General features: G+C 45.6%; 1 protein-coding gene across 1 annotated transcript; it reads left to right on the top strand.

The window, feature by feature from the left end:
* The first annotated feature begins 123 nt into the window (after positions 1-123).
* LOC139387821 (band 4.1-like protein 4B) lies at positions 124-20,895 on the top strand. The gene is made up of 23 exons (XM_071134072.1): positions 124-519; positions 2,596-2,700; positions 4,652-4,694; positions 5,150-5,228; positions 5,535-5,579; positions 7,736-7,788; positions 7,890-8,010; positions 10,161-10,248; positions 10,326-10,414; positions 10,525-10,594; positions 11,388-11,557; positions 12,393-12,505; positions 12,660-12,723; positions 14,426-14,459; positions 14,625-14,719; positions 16,506-16,660; positions 17,662-17,774; positions 17,852-17,962; positions 19,724-19,776; positions 19,858-20,016; positions 20,201-20,336; positions 20,470-20,597; positions 20,725-20,895. The coding sequence occupies exons 1-23, from the start codon at positions 265-267 to the stop codon at positions 20,786-20,788; spliced, it is 2,343 nt and encodes a 780-aa protein (XP_070990173.1). The 5' UTR covers positions 124-264; the 3' UTR covers positions 20,789-20,895.
* The last annotated feature ends 3,873 nt before the right edge of the window (positions 20,896-24,768 follow it).

Below are 24,768 nucleotides of genomic sequence, written 5' to 3'. Positions count from 1 at the left end.
ATAAATGATTGGGAAATTCAACTGGTTGCTTTTTTTAATGCCAAATTGTCGGGTCCTGCTTAATTATGCGGCTGGTGATCCCCACGGCTGCCGAATTTCAGGATTCAGCGGCAGCCTGAAGCCTCCGTGCCTGCGGTGAGGGACTCTTCGCCCCGGGGTGGTGGCAGTGGGACAAACGCCACACACATTGTTTCCGTGTAGTAAGCCTCCCCGTGGACACCGAACACGGTGCTCGCGCTGTGGGTAGAATTAACAATTGGAAAGATGATGGGCTTCCTACGCCGGACGTTCAGCCACCGCTCGCGCAGACGGTTTCAGACAGCGGACGAGTGGGACGGGAAAGGAAGAGGGGGAACCGCGAACCCCGCGCTCCTCGCGCACCAGCAGCAGGTCGTCCACGCGCCCGCGGTGGTGACCGGGGGAGCGGCCGTGCACATCCCAGCGGCTGGGACCGAGAAGGATGCAATCACCTGCCGCGTGCTGCTGCTGGATGGGTCGGACGTTAACGTGGATATACCAGTGAGTGTGTGGTGTCTCCATATTATTTTCAGACATATTTCTCTCAGCAGAATATCAAGTGACTGTTCTTCTATGGTTTAGGTCATTCAGCACCATGGAGTTTTACCACCTGTCATTGTGTGTGTTCTGTGCAGTTAGGGGTAGGGCTACAGATGGTGTTGTGATTAGCCAATTCACCACATTACTTCCCCATTCTGACTGTTGGCAGGAAGCTGCCTACCTCAGAGAAACCTCCACCTCCTGCCCTCTCTGCCAATCTCCCTCCCTCTCTGCCCATCTCCCTCCCTCTCTGCCCATCTCCCTTCCCCTCTCTGCCTCCTTCCCGCCATCCTCAGTTTTCTATCTCTGTCTCTCTTGTCTCTGTGAGGGAGTGATGTGATTTATCTCGTGGCGCTGTGACAGAGTGTGTGTGTCCTGGGGAGACGTAGACATGTGTGCGTCATGTTGTCTTGAGAGTTTTATCTTAAAGGTTGAGTTTGTGCGTGTGTCATCGTGGTCAGTGAAGCCGTCTCATGCGTCACCTTTTGAATACATACAGGAAGTCAGACTGCTGAGGGAATCAATGGTCATAGATGGAGAACCTATGACATAATGTTACAGTAGAGATGCTAGTAGTTTATCGTTATGATAATACGTTTGATTTGTATCAGGCAAAACAAAATCTGGCAAATAGACAATACATCAGAACATGAGAGCAATTCACTGTGTGTGAGGATGTCAATTGTTGAAGTTAAATTAGTGCGCTGCAGGTGCGTGGAGCCATGGTGTAGTTAAAAGGCTTTATGAATTTTGACTCCAGAGATGATTTCTTGCAGTGTGTGGAAAGCATCCTCTCTTCAGAACGAAACAGTACATTCAGTAATATCACATTAAATCTATTCCAAACAGTAGGCTGTAACTTTGCCTTAGAGAATACAGGCTTGTGTATGTAGGGACTATTTCCTTTGTGTTCTCTTGTTAATTAGAACTAGCTCATGCTAACGGCCACCAGACGTCAGCTGACTGAATCCAGAGTCTGTATAGCGCTCTAACAGGAACAAGCCTGAACATGACTGCTGAATCTTCCCTCAGGGATTCATCTACAGTTTAAATGAATTCAATTGAACTCTTGTCTTCATCCAAAATCGACCTGCTAGGGCCTGCTCCCTAGGGGAAGATGTTTAGGGGTGGGGGTGCTGACTTTTATGTGTCAGGGGTCTGCTCATACAGGAGTAGTAGAGGTCAAGGGCACTACTTTTGAAAAATATATTAGGTATTTCAAATGTTTTTCTTGTGATATATCAGGGGGTGCTGTAGCACCCTCAACACCCCTTAACACCCCAGTGCTATGCCCCTAGGCACTTAAAGCTAGCCACTATCCCCTAAACACTCATCTAGAGATGATTTGATGGGTACTAACACTATGGTGTTCACCTTTTCTGCCTTTCTTTAGGCTTGGTGGACTTTGTCCAATTTTTACTTGCACCTGCTGTCTAATCCAGATCTACACAGGAGTTTTGGGGATAATATCTAGGGGGAAAGTCTGTCTAGGGAAAGTGCTTTGGGTAGGGGCTGGTTTGGGAGTGTGCTGTGCTTTGACGGGAGTTGAGGAACAGGAAGTGCAAGAGTTTATTTATTTATTTTTTGTGTGTGACCTCCCACTCCATAACCACACACACAGGTTGGCAGGTTCATACTTGTTATCAGGGAACAAAGTACAAGGTTATCCTCTCTCTTTTAAAAACACACTTGGAGGGGTGCAGCTTTTTAGTGGTTTAGGGCATTGCATCTTGGTGGGTGTTCAGCTCAAGAGCACTATGGATTGTAGGTGTTTCAAAGACAAATGCCTGAATTATGGCTTCTCCCTCAGGTCTTCTCCCTCAGGTCTTCTCCCTCAGGTCTTCTCCCTCAGGTCTTCTCCCTCAGGTCTTCTCCCTCAGGTCTTCTCCCTCAGGTCTTCTCCCTCTGGTTCTGCCCCAGATGCAGTCCCTAATGACCCACACTCTGTCATTCTGCTCCATATCCACTCACAAGGTCTAGGCTGTTTATTCTCCAGCCTCCCTATTGTGATTATAATACATGTGTGTGTTTTAATAGAAAAGGTCAAAGGGCCAGGAGCTGTTTGACCAGATCAGGTATCATCTGGACCTGGTGGAGGCTGACTACTTTGGACTGCAGTTCATGGACCCAGAACAAGTCTCAGTGAGTAGATATACATAAAGCCTCTGAACACACACACCACTACCTGCCATTACTGAGGGGATTCCCTATGATGTAATGACACTAGTTAAATCAATCACAGTGTGGTGTTAAAATGATTGATCTGACGCTGCAGCTATCTGTCATATTCTCTGTGTCTCTCTCCATCATATTATGTCTGTCTCTGCCTGTCGCTGTCTCTCTGCCTGTCGCTGTCTCTCTGCCTGTCGCTGTCTCTCTGCCTGTCGCTGTCTCTCTGCCTGTCGCTGTCTCTCTGCCTGTCGCTGTCTCTCTGCCTGTCGCTGTCTCTCTGCCTGTCGCTGTCTCTCTGCCTGTCGCTGTCTCTCTCTCTACTTTTTATTCTATGGGGTAGATCAGCTTTAGTATTGCATATAGATTGTGGGTTCTATCAATGTAATTGTCTGCATCATTTCCAATCCCCCATACACGTTTTATATTGTCCTTTATTATTTTCCTCTACCACCCCTCCCTAATTGGAGTAAACTAATGGACAACAACACTTAGGCTTCTACTTCCAGCTTATACATATTACAAAGTATTTTACAATAGTCATCTTTTGTTTGTTTTGAGTCTCAGCCTTCAGCTCCACTCAGCCTTCCCATCTATCTCTGAACCCCTCCCATCTATCTCTGAACCCCTCCCATCTATCTCTGAACCCCTCCCATCTATCTCTGAACCCCTCCCATCTATCTCTGAACCCCTCCCATCTATCTCTGAACCCCTCCCATCTATCTCTGAAGCCCTCCCATCTATCTCTGAAGCCCTCCCATCTATCTCTGAAGCCCTCCCATCTATCTCTGAAGCCCTCCCATCTATCTCTGAACCCCTCCCATCTATCTCTGAACCCCTCCCATCTATCTCTGAAGCCCTCCCATCTATCTCTGAAGCCCTCCCATCTATCTCTGAAGCCCTCCCATCTGTCTCTGAAGCCCTCCCATCTATCTCTGAAGCCCTCCCATCTATCTCTGAAGCCCTCCCATCTATCTCTGAAGCCCTCCCATCTATCTCTGAAGCCCTCCCATCTATCTCTGAAGCCCTCCCATCTATCTCTGAAGCCCTCCCATCTATCTCTGAAGCCCTCCCATCTGGCCAGCAGCATAACACCCTGCATCCCACTGCTGGCCTGCTTCTGTAGCTAAGTAGGCTTGGTCCTGGATGGGAGACCAGATGCAGCTGGAAGTGGTGTTGGAGGGCCAATAGAAGGCACCCTTTCTTCTGGTCTAAAAATAAATATATATATCCCAATTCCCCAGGCCAGTGATTTGGGACATTGCCCTGTGTAGGGTGTCCTAGGACGTTAAACGAGTGTCCTGACTCTCTGTGGTCACTAAAGATCCCATGGCACTTATTGTAAGAGTAGGCGTGTTTACCCCGGTGTCCTGGATAAATTCTCAATCTGGCCCTCATACCATCATGGCCACCTAATCATCCCCAGCTTACAATTGGCTCATTCATCCCCTCTCCTCTCCCCTGTAACTACTAACTTACCTGGTAAAATAAGGGTTAATAAATAAATACATTCTCTGAAACCATCCCATCTATTTCTGAACACAATCTTGTTTTGATTTCTGTTTGCCATTTATTTTTCAACTGTGCTGTGATGTTTCACAAAAGTTCTGAACCTTTCTATTGTCATAGTTTCTACAGATTGTAAATGAAAGAAACACGTTTGACGAAGTGTTATATTATTGATTGATTGACTATGACTTTTCAGACCACCCAGCAGTGCAATTTTGAAGTGTTAGCTGCAGGTAAATGTTGCAATTCCTGTGACATTCCTGGACCTGCGACCAACAACAAGCTACATATGGACAGTACCAAAACAAGTGCTCTAATGATTCTGTCTCTTCACAGCACAATCTGCAGAGCTGGGATGGTTGTAACCCCTCGTATGTATAACATTCTGTTGTCCACTTCTTTGTGTCTCTTGCAGCACTGGCTGGATGTGTCCAAGCCCATAAAGAAACAGATCAGAGGTCAGTCCATTCACTCCCACTATCTAATATTCTTAGTGTGTGTGTGGTGTATAGTTAATAACAAGCGAAGGCCAGCTACTTTTGCCAGACTGTTGGTAGTGTCCTCTACTTAATGTGTGCACTGTATACAGTGGGTTTGTGTGTGTGTGTAGGTAAGTGGGAAGGCAGGTGGTTCATTACCAGCTGTTGACATGGTGATTAGTGAGTGGTGCAGGGTGACGCCAATGTTTACTTTGTCAGGAAACGCCCCTCTCACAGAGAGGGCTGCCTGGTTCTTACCCGAGTTTCCAGACAATTTTTAAATTAAGTGCCTGGTGTCCCCAGGGTTTTTATTTATATTTAAAAATAAAAATAAATATTTTTTATACAATATATGGTAGTCAGGCCAATCTCTTCTTTCCGCTAATTTAATCCTCCTCTCTCTCTCTCGCTCGGTCTCTGTTTCTCTGTTTCAGATGGTCCTCCATACAGACTGTTTTTCAGGGTGAAGTTCTACTCCTCAGAGCCCAATAACCTACATGAGGAGTTCACCAGGTAACACCACCACTGGCTGCCTGTGCTCACACACTCACACTCTAGCACACATGAATACACACACACTCTCGTATACATACTGTCTCATTCACACAATCTCACCCCCTCCTCGGTGTAGTGTAGAGGTGTAAGGGGGCAGTGTAGCTAATGACTTTGGTCCAGTGGGGAAGAGACTAATTAAGGCCAAATGGACTGAGACCTCTTCAGAGAGAGAAAGACTGTCTGTCAGTCAGTGTGAAAGAGAGAGGGAGAAAGATTGATTCTACATCAGTGGTTTTATTGTCACTCCTTTTGTCTGTGTTCCAGGTACCTGTTTGTGCTGCAGCTTCGACAAGACATTCTGTCTGGCAAGTAAGCAGCTCCTAACACCCCCGACACACACACACTAAACCTCTATCTCAGTCTCTCTGTCTCTCATTCTCTCTCTCCATCTGGGTCGTGTCTCCTGTGTGTAGCTCTATAATAAAGTACAGGATCAGAACATCAGAGGGCTGCTAATTTGAAGAAAATGACCTCTCCTCCCCAACACACACACATACACATACACACACACACACACACACATACAGTGCATTTGGAAAGTATTGAGGCCCTTTCCATTTTTTCCACATTTTGTTACGTTACAGCCTTATTCTAAAATTAATTACATTGATGAAAAAATAATCTAAACAAAATTCCTCTTAATGACAAAGCAAAAACCGTTTTTTAGAAAAGTTTGCAAATGTATAAAAAACAGAAATGCCTTAAGTATTCAGACCCTTTGCTATGAGACCTTACAATTGAGCTCCGGTGCATCCTGTTTCCATTGATCATCCTGTGGTAAATTCAATTGATTGAACATGATTTGGAAAGGCACACACCTGTCTATATAAGGTCCCACAGTTGACAGTGCATATCCCTATTCCCCAGGCCAGTGATTTGGGACATTGCCCTGTGTAGGGTGTCCTAGGACGTTAAACGAGTGTCCTGACTCTCTGTGGTCACTAAAGATCCCATGGCACTTATTGTAAGAGTAGGCGTGTTTACCCCGGTGTCCTGGATAAATTCTCAATCTGGCCCTCCTACCATCATGGCCACCTAATCATCCCCAGCTTACAATTGGCTCATTCATCCCCTCTCCTCTGTGTCGAGGCACAGATCTGGGGATGGGTACCAAAACATTTCTGCAGCGTTGAAGGTCCCCAACAACACAGTGGCCTCCATCATTCTGAAATGGAAGAAGTTTGGAACCACCAAGACTTTTCAGAGAGATGGCCGCACTGCCAAACTGAACAATCAGGAGAGAATGGCCTTTGTCAAGGAGGTGACCAAGAACCTGATGGTCACCCTGACTGAGCTCCAGTTCCTCTGTGGCGATGGGAGAACCTTCCAGAAGGACAACAATCTCTGCAGCACTCCACCAGTCAGTTCTTTATGGGGCCAGACAGAAGCCACTCAGTAAAAGGCACATGATGCCTGCTTGGAGTTTGCCAAAAGGCACCTAAAGAACTCTCAAACCATGAGATGAGAGATGATTCTCTGGTCTGATGAAACCAAGATCGAACTCTTGGCCTGAATGCCAAGCGTCACGTCTGGAGGAAACCTGGCACCATCCCTACAGTGAAGCATGGCGGTGGCAGAATCATGCTGTGGGGGTATTTTTCAGTGGCAGGTACTGGGAGACTAGTCAGAATCGAGGGAAAGATGAATGGAGCAAAGATCCTTGATGAAAACCTGCTCCAGAGCGCTCAGGATTTCAGACAGGGGTTCACCTTCCAACAGCACACAGCAAAGACAAAGCAGGACTGGCTTCGTGACAAGTCTCTGAATGTCCTTGAGTGGCCCAGCCTTTATTTAACTAGGCAAGTCAGTTAAGAACAAATTCTTATTTTCAATGACGGCATAGGAACAGTGGGTTAACTGCCTGTTCAGGGGCAGAACGACAGATTTGTACCTTGTCAGCTCGGTGATTTGAACTTGCAACCTTCTGGTTACTAGTCCAATGCTCTAACCACTAGGCTACCCTGAGCTCAATTGAACATCTCTGGAGAGACCTGAAAATAGCTGTGCAGCGACGCACCCCATCCAACCTGGCAGAGCTTGAGAGGATCTGCAGGGAAGAATGGGAGAAACTCCCCAAATACAGGTTGTACCATCATACCCAAGAAGACTCAAGGCTGTAATCACTGCCAAAGGTGCTTCAACAAAGTACTGAGTAAAGGGTCTGAATACTTATGTAAATGTTATATTTCAGTTTATTTTTTAATACTTTTAATACTATTTCAAATCTGTTTTTGCTGTGTCATTATGGGGTATTGTGTGTGGATTGAGGACATAAAAATAAAGAATTTTAGAATGAGGCTGTAGCATAACAATGTGGAAAAGGTCAAGGGGTCTGAATACTTTCTGAATGCACTGTACGTACACACACACACACACACACACACACAGATAGTGTTGGAAGTAACGCTGCATGCGGTGTGTGTGGTGTGATCTCTCTGCTCTGGAAACTTCCTCTCTCCCTCCAGGTTGAAGTGTCCATATGATGTCTCAGTAGACCTGGGGGCCTACTGCTTACAGAGTAGGTGATGATTTACACACTACGGTATCTCTGGAATCAGAATTCATGTTTCTTTTACACCTGACTATAACGCGTGCGTGCTTGTGTGTGTGTGTGTGTAGGTGAGCTGGGGGACTGTGACCCTCTAGAGCATTCTCCTGAGCTGGTGTCAGAGTTTCGCTTCACACCCAAACAGAGTGAGACCATGGAGGCAGACATCTTTAACAAGTGGGTGGACCTAAGGTGAGTTAAAACACCATCCAACAGGATATCTTCACTGGTGTCTGTCTGAACAGACTCTAGATGTGTCTGGATAAGAACACAGGACATCTTCACTGGTGTCTGTCTGAACAGACTGTGTCTGGATAAGAACACAGGACATCTTCTCTGGTGTCTGTCTGAACAGTCTGTAGGTGTGTCTGGATAAGAACACAGGACATCTTCTCTGGTGTCTGTCTGAACAGTCTGTAGATGTGTCTGGATAAGAACACAGGACATCTTCTCTGGTGTCTGTCTGAACAGTCTGTAGGTGTGTCTGGATAAGAACACAGGACATCTTCTCTGGTGTCTGTCTGAACAGTCTGTAGGTGTGTCTAGATAAGAACACAGGACATCTTCACTGGTGTCTGTCTGAACAGACTGTGTCTGGATAAGAACACAGGACATCTTCACTGGTGTCTGTCAACAGACTGTGACTGGATAAGAACACAGGACATCTTCTCTGGTGTCTGTCTGAACAGTCTGTAGGTGTCTGGATAAGAACACAGGACATCTTCTCTGGTGTCTGTCTGAACAGTCTGTAGGTGTGTCTGGATAAGAACACAGGACATCTTCACTGGTGTCTGTCTGAACAGACTGTGTCTGGATAAGAACACAGGACATCTTCACTGGTGTCTGTCAACAGACTGTGTCTGGATAAGAACACAGGACATCTTCACTGGTGTCTGTCAACAGACTGTGTCTGGATAAGAACACAGGACATCTTCACTGGTGTCTGTCAACAGACTGTGTCTGGATAAGAACACAGGACATCTTCACTGGTGTCTGTCAACAGACTGTGTCTGGATAAGAACACAGGACATCTTCACTGGTGTCTGTCAACAGACTGTGTCTGGATAAGAACACAGGACATCTTCACTGGTGTCTGTCTGAACAGTCTGTAGGTGTGTCTGGATAAGAACACAGGACATCTTCTCTGGTGTCTGTCTGAACAGTCTGTAGGTGTCTGGATAAGAACACAGGACATCTTCTCTGGTGTCTGTCTGAACAATCTGTAGGTGTGTCTGGATAAGAACACAGGACATCTTCTCTGGTGTCTGTCTGAACAGTCTGTATGTGTGTCTGGATAAGAACACAGGACATCTTCTCTGGTGTCTGTCTGAACAGTCTGTAGGTGTCTGGATAAGAACACAGGACATCTTCTCTGGTGTCTGTCTGAACAGACTGTGTCTGGATAAGAACACAGGACATCTTCTCTGGTGTCTGTCTGAACAGTCTGTAGGTGTCTGGATAAGAACACAGGACATCTTCTCTGGTGTCTGTCTGAACAGTCTGTAGGTGTGTCTGGATAAGAACACAGGACATCTTCTCTGGTGTCTGTCTGAACAGACTGTGTCTGGATAAGAACACAGGACATCTTCTCTGGTGTCTGTCTGAACAGTCTGTTGGTGTGTCTGGATAAGAACACAGGACATCTTCTCTGGTGTCTGTCTGAACAGACTGTAGGTGTGTCTGGATAAGAACACAGGACATCTTCTCTGGTGTCTGTCTGAACAGTCTGTAGGTGTGTTTGGATAAGAACACAGGACATCTTCACTGGTGTCTGTCTGAACAGTCTGTAGGTGTGTCTGGATAAGAACACAGGACATCTTCTCTGGTGTCTGTCTGAACAGTCTGTAGGTGTGTCTGGATAAGAACACAGGACAGGTGATAACCACATGAACAATGTCTGGTTCTTTAACATCATGCAGGTAGAGGAGTGTATCACTCTGGTGTTTTCTAGTGCTGTATCAAACCTATGTAAATCACCCTCTCTCTATATCTCTCTGTCTGTGTGACGGATCAAGGGATTAATCCCTGGAGCGTCTTGATTGAATCCAGGCAGTATTTAACCCTGCTAGTGTATGATCGCTCCAATCTCAGATTAGATGACGCACACAGATTACACACACATACACTGGGGCTCACTGAGCTGACATGACACCAGTGCAAGCAAGAAACCAAAGAGAAACCCTACTGAGTTCCGCTCTCTCTCTCTATTGACCAGATAAACCCCTAGGCCCTAATCTGTTGTGTACATCTGAACTGGATTACTGCAATAAATATGGAGGACATTCCACCCAGAGGGCAGGGTATGTGTGTTAGAGACTGAGCATGTGGTTTTGTTTCCCCAGGGGTACGGATCCATCCCAGGCAGAGACCAGCTTCCTCAACAAGTGTAAATGGCTGGAGCTGTACGGAGTGGACATGCACTTTGTCAAGGTTGGTGTGTGTGCTGCTGTTGTCTGTTTGATGTTGTAGAGTAGCACTGAGCGTGTGTGACTGTGTGTTGTCCTCAGGGAAGGGACGGAGCTGAGTACGCTCTGGGTCTGACTCCCACTGGCATCCTGGTGTTTGAGGGCTCCACCAAGATAGGCCTCTTCTTCTGGTAAACACACACACACTTTGACATGAACACTCCAAAACACACTGATATATTCTTGAAAACAGCTGCGTAGTCTGCAATGTCAACTGTGTGTGTGTGTGTGTGTGTTCCAGGCCCAAGATCACCCGCCTGGATTTCAAAAAGAGTCGACTCACCCTAGTGGTGACGGAGGACGATGATCAGGTGAGCAATACACAAATACCCCTGCCCATGACCCCACTCTCCGAGGGTGTCTCATATATGCATGCGGTGTGTGTGGATTGCCTTTCCTTCCAGTTCTCTGCTGCCACTGACTGAAACGAACTGCAAAAATCACTGAAGCTGGAGATTCCCATCTCCCTCACTAGCTTTAAGAACCAGCTGTCAGAGCAGCTCATAGATCACTGCACCTGTTCATAGCCCATCTGTAAACAGCCCATCCAACTACCTCATCCCCATACTGTATTTATTTATTTTGCTCCTTTTGCACCCCAGTATCTCTACCTGCACATTCATCTTCTGCACATCTACCATTCCAGTGTTTAATTGCTATATTGTAATTACTTCGCCACCATGGCCTATTTATTGCCTTAACTCCCTTATTTGACCTTATTTACACTCACTGTATATAGACTTTGTTTTCTTTTTTCTACTGTATTATTGACTATGTTTTGTTTATTCCATGTGTAACTCTGTGTTGTTGTATGTGTCGAACTGCTATGCTTTATCTTGGCCAGGTCGCAGTTGCAAATGAGAACGTGTTCTCAACTAGCCTACCTGGTTAAATAAAGGTTAAATTAAAAATACATTTAAAAAATATGCAAAGAAAACCATTTCCATTTCTCACCACCACACATTTACAGGCGACACACTTGTATGTGATCGCCCCCTATTTCACCTTTTGACTTGACAGCAGAGACCATTTCATTGACATTGAAATATTTGGACTGCTTTTGTCAGAGTGGTGTTTGATTGTGATTGGCTGTTGTGTGTTTAGGGGCGGGAGCAGGAGCACACCTTTGTGTTCCAGTTGGACAGTTCGAAGACGTGTAAACACTTGTGGAAATGTGCTGTGGAGAGCCACGCCTTCTTCCGGCTGCGCCAGCCCACAGCTGGGAAGGCCTCCAGCAGTGACTTCACACGCCTTGGATCACGTTTCAGGTTCAGGTGGGTGGGGCTCGCACCAATACTCAACTCTACAACAGAGGTTGTGCCCAAAATAGCACCCTATTCCCTATATAGTGCACAACTTTTGACCAGAGTTCTAGGGTGCACTATATAGTGAATAGAGTGCCATGTTGGATGCACTCTGAGAATAGGTAGGGTTCTGGTCAAAAGCAGTGCACTAACTGAGGACTAGTTCGCCATCTGAGATGCAAGTTTTGTCTCTATGGTTACATGATGGAAGCTATGGTTACAGGGAAATGCCGTTTGTTTACATGTCAAACTGAAATGACCTCTTCAGATATATTCCAGGCATCTATCACCAACATACAGGGACGCAGTATGTTGAGTCATGTAAATGTTCTGTACATCCTGACATGCCAAATACAGAGATGCCAGCTACTGTTCATCGTCGTTAAAGGGAAACTTGGGGGTTTTGGCAATGAAGCACTTTATCTACTTCCTCAGAGTCAGATTGACTCAACGATACCATTTTTATGTATCTGCATCCAGTGTTAAGGAAGTTATCAGCAGTTTCATGAGCCAATGCTAACTAGCATTAGCGCATGATTGGACGTCTATATCTACTAGCATGCTAGTAGTTACCATAGACTTCCAGTCATTGTGCTAATGCCAGTTAGCAATTACGCTAACTCTAGTTAGCAAATTATTTTAAACTGGGTTGGTATATTCTCCCCAGTACACTATAGCCTATACCCTACAGCTTTACATCCCTACAGCTCCCAGCAGGGACATAAAAATGGTATCAACGAGTTAATCTGACTCACTGCCAAAATCCTGAAGTATCCCTTTAAAGTGTTCTCTCTCTCCTTCTCAGTGGAAAGACTGAGTACCAGGCGACCCACGGAGGGAGGCTGAGGAGGGCCAGTACGTTTGAGAGGCGACCCAGCAAGAGATACCCCTCTCGCACTCACTCACTGGGTGGCAAGGGTTGGTATATTCTCCCCAGTACACACTATAGCATATACCCTACAGCTCCCAGTTCCCCCATACAGTAAAACACCCATACAGGCAGTTTCCCATGTCAATTCTCCTGTGCTTGATTCACTGACCTGATGTAACCTGGCGGTCTCTCTCTCTACAGCCCTCTCTCCAGCCAAACCACCACATATCAGGTGGGTCCCTGAGAGCACAGGACAACCAAGCATGTACAGAGCCCTTAGAAAGTATTCACACCCCTTGACCTTCTTCTACATTCTGTTGTTACAAAGTGAGATGAAATGGATTTAATTGTAACTTCCTGTCAACGATCTACACAAAATATACTAATGTCAAGGTGGAAGAAAAATGCTGACATTTGTAAAAAATTAAACACCAATGTATCTTGATTAGATAATTATTCAACCACCTGAGTCAATACATGTTAGAATCACCTTTGGCAGCGATTACAGCTGAGTCTTTCTGGATGAGTCTCTAAGACTTTCCACACCTGGATTGTGCAGCATTTGCCTATTATTATTTTTTTCTAAATTCTTCAAGCTCTGTCAAATTGGTTGTTGATCATTGCTAGACGACCATTTTCACTTTCAGGTCTTGCCATAGATTTTCATGCAGATTTAAGTAAAAACTATAACTCGGCCACTCAGGAACATTCACTGTCTTGGTAAGCAACTCCAGTATAGATTTGGCCTTATGTTTTAGGTTATTGTCCTGCTGAAAGGTGAATTCATCTCCCAGTGTTTGGTGGAAAGCAGACTGAACCTGGTTTTCCTTTAGGATTTTTCCTGTGCTTAGCTCCATTACATTTTCTTATTTTTCCTGAAAACTCCCTAGTCCTTAACAATTACAAGCATACCCATAACATGATGCAGCCACCACTATCCTTGAAAATACAGTGGTATTTGGTGATATGTTTGGGGCAAATCAAATATGCAACACAACACTTTGTAATCAGGACAAAAAGTGAATTGCTTTGCCACATTGCAGTATTACTTTAGTGCCTTGTTGCAAACAGGAGGAATATTTGTATTCTGTACAGGCATCCTTCTTTTTATGCCGTCAATTAGGTTTGTATTGTGGAGTAACTACAATGTTTTTCCATCCTCAGTTCTCTCCTATCACAGCCATTAAACTCTTAACTGTTTTAAAGTCACCATTGGCCTCATGGGGAAATTCCTGAGCAGTTTCCTTCCTCTCTGGCAGCTGAGTTAGGAATGACGCCTGTATCTTTGTAGTGACTGGGTGTATTGGTACACCATCCAAAGTGTAATTAATAACTTCACCACGCTCAAAGGGATATTCCATGTGGGCTTTTTTCTTTTTTTAAATACCAATAGGTGCCCTTCTTTGCGAGGCATTGGAAAACCTCCCTGGTCTTTGTGGTTGAATCTGTTTGAAATTCACTGCTCGACTGAGGAACCTTACAATCATCTGTATGTGTGGGCTACAGAGATGAGGTAGTCATTAAAATATATATTATTATCACACAGTGAGTCCATGCAACTTAGTTTACATGTTAAGCACATTTTTACTTCTGAATTTATTTTGGCTTGCCAAAACTAAGGGGTTGAATACTTATTGACTCAAGACATTTCAGCTCTTGATTTGTAATTAATTTGTAAACATTTCTGAAAGCATAATTCCACTTGGACATTATGAGATGTTTTATGTAGGCCGGTGAGCATATTTAATCCATTTTCTAATTCCGGCTGTAACACAAGTGGAGAAAGTCCAGTGGTGTGAGTTCTTTCTGGAGGAGTTGAATGTTACGCCTCTATTCATGTTAAAGAGCACTATGGTAATGAGCAAGATGTACATTTTATAACAATGTATGGAAATGACAGATATGTTTTGATTAATGATCTGTATGTAAATGTGATATTATTGAGCAGTTATATTGTTCTGTTTCAGCGCCCACACCAGCCCCGAACCTAGTCTACACCCAGTAAGACACACACACACACACACACACAATGGTTCCTCATGGATATGAAGGTTAAAGAAGAAAACGTCAGTGGATACCTTTGTGACTGATTACCATGGCAATGCACCTGCAATATTCAACTGAATAGTATTTTCTCAGTCTTTTTCTCCATCTATCTCTGTTCAGTACCAGCGTAACATCCCTATAGCCCATGAGCCTTGGCACCCAGCCCTCACACCCCCCATCTACCTACAACACTCAGGACACACATCCCCGCACAGGTGAGACAGACAGACAGACATAGGTAAGACAGTTGTCTTCTTAATGGTGTATAGTGAGTCCCCCTAGCCCCCAGAGTTCTCTCATTTCAGAGGTGCTCTCTTTCTCTGTCGGGTATCTCCGCTATCTTTTTCTTTTTGTATGTCTCTTTCACGTCATATCACTGTTACATCATTCATGTGTTGCATCATTTTGACAGGCTGTGTGTGTGCGCGTGTGTGTGTATGCTTACCGTGTCTGTGTATGCGTACCGTGTCATTTCCCATGTCCAGAGCGCCTGCTGCAGTAGCAGTGAGTCAAGAGCCCAGTCATCGGTCAGTACCAGAGAGGTCCAGCGGGTCTTTCCCTGGATCCATCAGTGTGGTGTACAGAGACAAGGTCATGACTGCACTCTGACCCCTCCACCCTAACCTCTACAGCTGACCGAGGACCCTGTCCCAAACACACCTCTAAATCTAAACTCTAACACATACGCATATGCATACGAGACAACTGGAATACAGAAGACAGAGAGAGACAGAGAAACACTCTGGTTGTGGACTTATGGACCAAAATACATCATCCTCATCACCATCATTACACACCAGCCTTGTCTACCATGTGTCTTCCTCATCAGATCACCACCACCACCATGCTGTGGAGACAGAGACTCCGAACAGAAAGAGAGAGACTTTAAACACAGACACCATAGAGAGATCTGTCTCCTAGTGGATTGGACCATGATGTTCAGTTAGTTCATGCAATTGTTGTTGATACTTTAGTGGCTGAATGCTACAAAGTCCTCAAATGTGACTGGGTAAGATTGAAATTCCGTTTATGCTTTACAAAACAGTCATACCGAGACATTAATTTTCTGCCCAGTTAGCGGGTAGATTTGCTTTCAGCCAAATCCTTTTAGAGCAAGCCAAATAATTTGTTTTAAAAAGTTATCATAGCTCAGGATTCACTGTTTGAATGTAAGATGCCAATCATTTGAGTGTGTGTGAAGTAGTCTGTGTCATCATAAACTGCTTTAACTAGGGATCACATGGTTGTACATTACATCTGTAGGGGAATATAGCTACATTGGAAATCTCAGCTAAACGATGAAGGAAAATGTTTTTGTTAAATCTGTATCAGCAATATATACATTATAATATACACATTACAATATATACATTACAATATATACATTACAATAGCATGTCATGGAAGTCTTGCGTCTAATTGCTGCATATCTGCCTTTATTCTTCAGAGGCATGAACGTTGTGTGTGAGGGGTTCTGACTCAGCTTAATCAACCCCCATAGATCAATAGAATGGCTCTGATGGCCTTGTTTACCTGTGTTAATGCTGATTGTGTTTACATCCTCTCCATGCTCAACATTCCTTCCTGTTGTCTTAAAATTGTTACACTTATCACAACCAGCCTTAGATTGGTCGCTACAGACTTGTTGAATAAACGCACTGCTTAAACTCCTTCACTGAAGTTGAATAATGTACACGTGTACACACACACACACACACTGAATGACTGTTAAAATGATGTGCTATACACACACACACACACACACAAGACCACACACAGGCTACCAAAGCACAGGTGGCTGATTGTACCTTAATTGGGGAAGACGGGCTCTTGGAAACCACGTTTGATAATATTCTAAGAGCTGCCCTCCCCTCAGCAGCCTGTGTACCAAAGAGAGGTTTTAAAAACTGGTGTTACTGTGTGGTAAAGAAGGTGGAACAGGGTGCTGGTCTGGTTCTGGGTTTCTGGACTGTGTGTTTGAGTGTGATGTGCTGTCCTCAGTTTCCCTCGGCGTGGTCCTGACCTGGGAGGGGAGCAGCAGTTCAGTGTTGAGGAGAACGAGACGCCATACTATGGAAGCATACACCATCGCCACCGCAGACACACACACTACGACAACAGCCAGGAGACTTACTGTCACACACACAGCAAGAACAGTGAGTATACACCCATGGGTATACACGCTACGGCAGCCAGGTTATAGACACCAGGTTATAGACACCACAGGGCAGCCAGGTTATAGACACCACAGGCAGCCAGGTTATACACACCACAGGCAGCCAGGTTATACACACCACAGGCAGCCAGGTTATACACACCACGGCAGACAGGTTATAGACACCACGGCAGACAGGTTATAGACACCACAGGGCAGCCAGGTTATAGACACCACAGGGCAGCCGGTTATACACACCAGGGCAGCCAGGTTATAGACACCACAGGGCAGCCAGGTTATAGACACCACAGGCAGCCAGGTTATACACACCACAGGCAGCCAGGTTATACACACCACAGGGCAGCCAGGTTATACACACCACAGGGCAGCCAGGTTATACACACCACAGGCAGCCAGGTTATACACACCACAGGCAGCCAGGTTATACACACCACAGGCTGACAGGTTAGACACCACAGGCAGCCAGGTTATAGACACCACAGGCAGCCAGGTTATAGACACCAGGTTATACACACCACGGCAGCCAGGTTATACACACCACAGGCTGACAGGTTAGACACCACAGGCAGCCAGGTTATAGACACCACAGGCAGCCAGGTTATACACACCACGGCAGCCAGGTTACAGACACCAGGTTATACACACCACGGCAGCCAGGTTACAGACACCAGGTTATACACACCACGGCTGCCAGGTTACAGACACCACGGCAGCCAGGTTACAGACACCACGGCAGCCAGGTTATAGACACCACAGGCAGCCAGGTTATACACACCACAGGCAGCCAGGTTATATACACCACAGGCAGCCAGGTTATATACACCACAGGCAGCCAGGTTATAGACACCACAGGCAGCCAGGTTATAGACACCAGGTTATACACACCACGGCAGCCAGGTTACAGACACCACGGCAGCCAGGTTATACACACCACGGCAGCCAGGTTATATGTTAACACTGTGTGTGTGTGTGTGTGTTTAGATCACAGAGCCCCTCCCTGTCCTGTAGATGAGTTGGTCTGTCTGCTCAACCCCCTGGAGACAGACAGCAACACCTCTCCCTGGCCTTCACTACATGTCAACATGGACAACAAGGTACGGTTACACACCAGGTCAGACATATTTTAGCAGTTGTTTTAATACACATTTGGACTCCATCTCTCATCTCTTAGGCAGAGGAGAAGCAGTTGTCTGAGAAGTCTCTCCAGCCCTCCTCTCCCTGCAGCCCTCCAGACCATCTCAAGTGTAACATCTACAAAGCTCAGATGGAGGCTGTCTATAGAGTGAGTTCTGACCCCTAGTGATGGAGGCTGTCTATAGAATGAGTACTGACCCCTAGTGACGGAGGCTGTCTATAGAGTGAGTTCTGACCCCTAGTGATTGATGGAGGCTGTCTATAGAATGAGTACTGACCCCTAGTGAGTGACGGAGGCTGTCTATAGAGTGAGTACTGACCCCTTGTGATGGAGGCTGTCTAGAGTGAGTACTGACCCCTGGTGATTGATGGAGGCTGTCTAGAGAATGAGGACTTACCCCTAGTGATGGAGGCTGTCTTTAGCGTGAGTACTGACCCCTAGTGAGTGACGGAGGCTGTCTATTGAGTGAAGACTGACCCCTAGTGATGGAGGCTGTCTATAGACTGAGGACTTACCCCTAGTGATGGAGTCTGTCTATAGACTGAGGACTGACACGTAGTGATGGAGGCTGTCTAGAGTGAGTTCTGATCCCTAGTGAGTGATGGAGGATGTCTATAGAGTGAGTACTGACCCCTAGTGATGGAGGCTGTCAATAGAGTGAGTTCTGACCCCTAGTGAGTGATGGAGGCTGTCTATAGAGTGAGCACTTACCCCTAGTGATGGAGGCTGTCTATAGAGTGAGTACTGACCCCTAGTGAGTGACGGAGGCTGTCAATAGAGTACTGACCCCTAGTGAGTGAAGGAGGCTGTCTATAGAGTACTGACCCCTAGTGAGTTACGGAGGCTGTCTATAGAGGGAGGACTGACCTGTATTGGAGGCTGCCTGTAGAGTGAATACTGACCCCTAGTGAGTGAAGGAGGCTGTCTATAGAGTACTGACTCCTAGTGAGTGACTGATAATGTCTTAAGAGTGAGTACTGACCCCTAGTGAGTGACGGAGGCTGTCTATAGAGGGTGGACTGACCTGTAGTGATGGAGGCTGTCTTTAGCTTGAGTACTGATTCATAGTGAGTGACGGAGGCTGTCTATAGAATGAGGACTTACCCCTTGTGATGGAGGATGCTGTCTATAGAGTGAGCCCTGACCCCAAGTGAGTGACAGAGGCTGTCTATAGAGTACTGACCCCTAGTGAGTGACTGATAATGTCTAAAGAGTGAGTACTGACCCCTAGTGAGTGATGGAGGCTGTCTATAGAGTGAGGACGGACCTGTATTGATAGAGGCTGCCTATAGAATGAGTACTGACTCCTAGTGAGTGACGGAGGCTGTCTATAGAGTGAGGACTGACCCCTAGTGACAGAAGGTTGTCTTTAGAGTGAGTTCTGACCCCTAGTGAGTGACGGATGCTGTTTTTGAGTGAGGACTGACCCGTAGTGATGGAGGCTGTCTATAGAGTGAAGACTGACCCCTAGTGAGTGACGGAGGCTGTTTTTGAGTGAGGACTGACCCGTAGTGATGGAGGCTGTCTATAGAATGAGTACTGACCCCTAGTGACGGAGGCTGTCTATAGAGTGAGTACTGACCCCTAGTGATGGAGGCTGTCCATAGAGTGAGGACTGACCCGTAGTGATGGAGGCTGTCTATAGAGTGAGTTCTGACCCCTAGTGACGGAGGCTGTCAATAGAGTGAGTACTGACCCCTAGTGATGGAGGCTGTCTATAGAATGAGGACTAACCCCTAGTGAGTGTGTGCTTACAGTAGCCGTGTAAAAGCTAACATCCTCTCTCATCTTCTTGTCCTCTCCTCTTCTCTTCTGTCATCCTCCTGTCCTGTCCTCTCCTCTTCTCCCATCCTCCTCTTCTCCTCTGTCATCCTCCTGTCCTCTCCTCTTCTTCCTCTCTTGATGAAGGATGCTCCGCTGACGCCCAGAGGGAAGACCTGTAGTCTGGAGATCAATGACAGGCCAGTACTAGCAGTGATACAATACTCCTCCCCGTGTGTGTGTGTTTGATGGTGGATGATAATGGCATGTGTGTATCTCAGGTATCAGAGCTCCAGTCAGGACTCTCGAGAATCTGCCACTTCCAGTCTGACCACAGAGAAAACCTCCCTCCGCCCCGACCACAACTCAACCACAGACAGACCCGCCAAGTCTAACCCTAACACCAACCGCAGGAAAAGACTGGTCAGGCAGTTCAGCTTGTAAGTATGGCAGGGTATTCACAACCTGCTCTGGGATTCTATACGATGCTCACAGCTGTGTCCTGTACTCAAAGTACTGTCATAACCTAGCCACTACACAAAAACCCATGATGTTAGTTATTCACTACTCATGTTTTACATTTAGAATGCTGTGGCTGAACACTGTCCTGTAATTGGTCCTCAGTAACCATGAGGACGAGGATAATCTCCCAGAGGCCCTTGCAGCGATCTCTTCCCGGAGCACTGGGAAGTGTGGCTCTAACAACTCACTGGACAACCAGACACAACCCTCCATATACCCTCAGGAAACAAACACACAGGTTATCATACCCCAGAGCACTCAGCAACACACACTTTTCATAGCAGAGCATTCATCCATTTGGATCAGAGCCTTGTCATTTCTAAGGAAAATAATAGTGGATTGTGAACTAAACTGTTTTGTGTGTGTTGCAGATGGACATGCCGATACTGGAGCTGAGGAGTCCATGCTGTGAGCGTTCTCACTCTCCCTACCTCTCCCCTTCCTTCTACCACACCTCCATCCCTCCCCTGGTACCCTGCCTCGCCTCTCACACCAACAGGTAACACACATTCAGGTTACACACACACACAGGTTACAGACACACAACACACAAATCCCAGTCATGTAACATTCCTCATGATGATCTGTGTGTGTGTGTCCCTGTCTGTGTGTGTGTCTGTGTTCAGCGAGGAGGAGATGAGGTTGGGCAGAGAGAAGATTCTCAGGGCTCTCCTAATGACGGAGCTCTGAGTCCGTGACCCCTATGACATCATGAATGCCTCATGGACCTGGTGTGAGACGACCTTCAGGAGTCCCACGTCCACTGGCTGCACTCAGCAGTCAGCATTTACTGTACATAATGCAGTCAACCTTTCTAGATTTGCATACAAAAGAATTTGCTTAACTGTTATTTTAAAAGGAACATGTTTTATGTATACCCACACTACACACCCTGTAATAACACGCTCCCACACTACACACCCTGTAATAACATGCTCCCACACTACACACCCTGTAATAACATGCTCCCACACTACACACCCTGTAATAACATGCACCCACACTACACACCCTGTAACAACACGCTCCCACACTACACACCCTGTAATAACATGCTCCCACACTACACACCCTGCAATAACATGCTCCCACACTACACACCCTGCAATAACATGCTCCCACACTACACACCCTGCAGTAACATGCTCCCACACTACACACCCTGCAATAACATGCTCCCACACTACACACCCTGTAATAACACACCCTGCAATAACATGCTCCCACACTACACACCCTGCAATAACATGCTCCCACACTACACACCCTGCAATAACATGCTCCCACACTACACACCCTGCAATAACACGTTCCCACACTACACACCCTGTAATAACACGCTCCCACACTACACACCCTGTAATAACACGTTCCCACACTACACGCCCTGTAATAACACGCTCCCACACTACACACCCTGTAATAACGTGTTCCCACACTACACGCCCTGTAATAACGTGTTCCCACACTACACGCCCTGCAATAACGTGCTCCCACACTACACACCCTGTAATAACATGCTCCCACACTACACACCCTGCAATAACATGCTCCCACACTACACACCCTGCAATAACATGCTCCCACACTACACACCCTGTAATAACACACCCTGCAATAACACGCTCCCACACTACACACACCCTGTAACAACACGCTCCCACACTACACACACCCTGTAACAACACGCTCCCACACTACACACCCTGTAACAACACGCTCCCACACTACACACCCTGTAACAACACGCTCCCACACTACACACCCTGTAACAACACGCTCCCACACTACACACCCTGTAATAACATGCTCCCACACTACACACCCTGTAATAACATGCTCCCACACTATACGCCCTGTAATAACACACCCTGTAAGGTTACTGCTGCTACACAATCAAAGCCCTAACTGTTTAAATGATGACACAAACAATTTGTCATGACTTATTGTATTGTCAAGTTGATCTGCTCTGATGAAACTGCTACATGCTGGTAACTGTTCCCAGGTGGAAAGCTGCAGTCCCGGTCTTGTCCTGTAGATGGAGACAGACCCAAACAGACTGCAGATTGGCTCAGTTGTAGTTGCCCATAACCAATTCCTGGATCAGGCCTTTTTACATCTTCCTTATGGTTAATCATAGAACTAATCTGATCCTAGGCCTGTGGTTACATGGAACTAACTGGAGAGTTTGGGTCAGAGCTCAGGTTACAGCTCTGCCATGTTTCTGTGCAGTTCCTTATTGCTGTTCTTGTCTATGTTCTATACCCCTGTGTTTAACCTTAATAAAGACAACATGTTAGCTTTAACAAACATTCTGCTCTCTGTCTGGTCTCTGCTCGGGAGGTGTGTTGGTGTATCAGGTGAATCAAGAGAAACCGGTGCATTAACAGGATCAGGTAGAGTGTTGTGGAGTGAACGAGAATGTGGGTGGGGTCGTAGTGTTATACAATGCTAGTTCTGCCCTCGGGGTCCTAGTGCTTCTTGTTTTCTCTCTTCCTCTACCCTCCCTCTCTCTCCCTCCATTTTTTACTGCTAAAATTATCTCTGTTTCAGGATGACAATAGTACTGTTATAGTGTGAGAAAAGGTGTGTGAGGTACTGAGACTCAGTACACCGTGGCAGGGAGTTTTCAGTCTTCCTCCTCCAGCCACATTCTGTCAACAGCGGCCTCACCTTAGCAGTACGAGAGAGGTGTGTGAACGCAGCAAATCACAGACCCACTCATCATAGGCTCTTCACTCCAATTTGGTCACTTGATTATTGTAATGAATAATGAATTCGCAGACAGTGCGTTTGATTAGTAAACAATGAGTTTCCCAGACAGGCTTGTTTCACATGTTCTATTTATTAGAGTGTCAGTGTGGTCACAGGAGAGTTCCCTGGACAGCCAGGGACCCACAGTCACAGCAGACATCAATGTATTACATCATCATAGGCCATTTATAGCTCTACTGTCTAATCTGGCCTTCATGGGAGTAAAACACACTGGTTGAGTTTCAATAGTCTGAAGCGCGGTCCTCTCCTTGCCTCCCCTCCTTAGTCTGCACTGATCTGAAAACTCATGATAGTTGAGAACAATATGTCCTTTTATGTCAGTGAAGTAGACTGTTGAGATGGAGGCACAGTGACATTACATTAAGGAATCAGAGAGCACAGTGGTAAATCTCCATTACAGTGAGTTGGGACCGAGCTGGGTAAGGCAATAGACAGTGGTGGAAAAAGTACTCAATTGTCATACTTGAGTAAAAGTAAAGATACCTTAATACAAAATGACTTTAGTAAAAGTCTAAAAGTATCTGGTTTTAAATGTCCTTAAGTACAGTGGTGGAAAAAGTACTCAACTGTCGTAAAAAAGTAAATTTATTTACAAACGCAGTATTTTATTTTTGTGAGTCTGCCAGATCAGAGGCAGTAGGGATTACAACGCCTTATATTGATAGGTGTGTGAATTGGACCATATTACTGTCCTGCCTGAGCATTCCAAATGTAATGAGTACTTTTGGGTGTCAGGGAAAAGGTATGGAGTAAAAAGTACATACTTTTATTTAGGAACATAGTGGAGTAAAAGTACATACTTTTATTTAGGAACGTAGTGGAGTAAAAGTACATACTTTTATTTAGGAACGTAGTGGAGTAAAAGTACATACTTTTATTTAGGAACGTAGTGGAGTAAAAAGTACATACTTTTATTTAGGAACGTAGTGGAGTAAAAAGTACATACTTTTATTTAGGAACGTAGTGGAGTAAAAGTAAAAGTTGTCAAAAATATAAATAGTAAAGTAAAGTACAGATACCCCAAAAAACGACTTAAGTTGTATTTTAAAGTATTTTTACTTAAGTACTTTACACCACCGGCAACAGGAATAGTAATCTGGCTCTGTGCTCAGCTTGGCATCACATACAAAAGGCAAGGGTGGAGTGGAACTAGGCAAACATAAACAGGTTAGATGGGAGGGGTGTGGGAGTGATTCAGCATTTGACTAACTACATGTAACTTTTATGTCAGACACTATGCTGTTGATATACAGTATAATCTGTATAGTAATCTGATTGGTTGGCAGTGCTTTATATTTTCCATAACATGTAAACATCTGAGTGTAGCTAGCACTACTAACTTCTTCATGCAGGAGGCTTCCTAATACAACGTTCTAGTATTGGATTGTAAAATTATAGAAAGTATAAAGAAATACATGTAATATAACGTTTTTAGACAGACAGTATAAAATAAAATATATACAAATAGTATCTAGAGAGAGTAGTGCACTATGCACATTCCTCTCTCTCTCTCACACACGCACTTACGCACACATCCACACACTTATACACACACACACACATTCACAAGCACTTACACACATACACAAATGCATGCAAGTCATGAAGAAAGGTTCAGATGAATAATTAGTACTAAACGCAGCTCTACTTCTAACAGACGTCTCCTGAAGTGGTTGTAACATCTAAGAACGTCTCTCTAGAAAGCTTTTTTAAAATACTATGTGCAATATAAGACAGAGCTGCTGTTTGGCTGAGGCAAAGCTCTGATATAAAATACATTTCTGCTCTCATGCATATACACTGTATATACCACAAAACTCAGACGGGGAACACACATCAGAGCTGGAGGCCAGGACATTCCCCCACATGTCCTTTGGGGGGGGGGGGGGGGGGGG

This window comes from Oncorhynchus clarkii, chromosome 3, assembly GCF_045791955.1.
Source record: "Oncorhynchus clarkii lewisi isolate Uvic-CL-2024 chromosome 3, UVic_Ocla_1.0, whole genome shotgun sequence".
Classification (NCBI taxonomy): Eukaryota; Metazoa; Chordata; class Actinopteri; order Salmoniformes; family Salmonidae; genus Oncorhynchus; species Oncorhynchus clarkii.
The sequence above is the reverse complement of the archived record's forward strand: the minus strand, read 5'-3'. Positions and strand labels throughout refer to the sequence as shown.

What these genes read in the sequence shown, in the direction of transcription:
- LOC139387821 (XM_071134072.1), top strand. Translation starts at nt 265, where the DNA reads ATGATGGGCTTCCTACGCCGGACGTTCAGCCACCGCTCGCGCAGACGG. An exon ending in AGCACAGGACAACCAAGCAT is followed by an intron (nt 12,724 to 14,425) that starts GTACAGAGCCCT and finishes GTTCTGTTTCAG; the next exon opens with CGCCCACACCAGCCCCGAAC. An exon ending in CTGGTCAGGCAGTTCAGCTT is followed by an intron (nt 20,017 to 20,200) that starts GTAAGTATGGCA and finishes ATTGGTCCTCAG; the next exon opens with TAACCATGAGGACGAGGATA.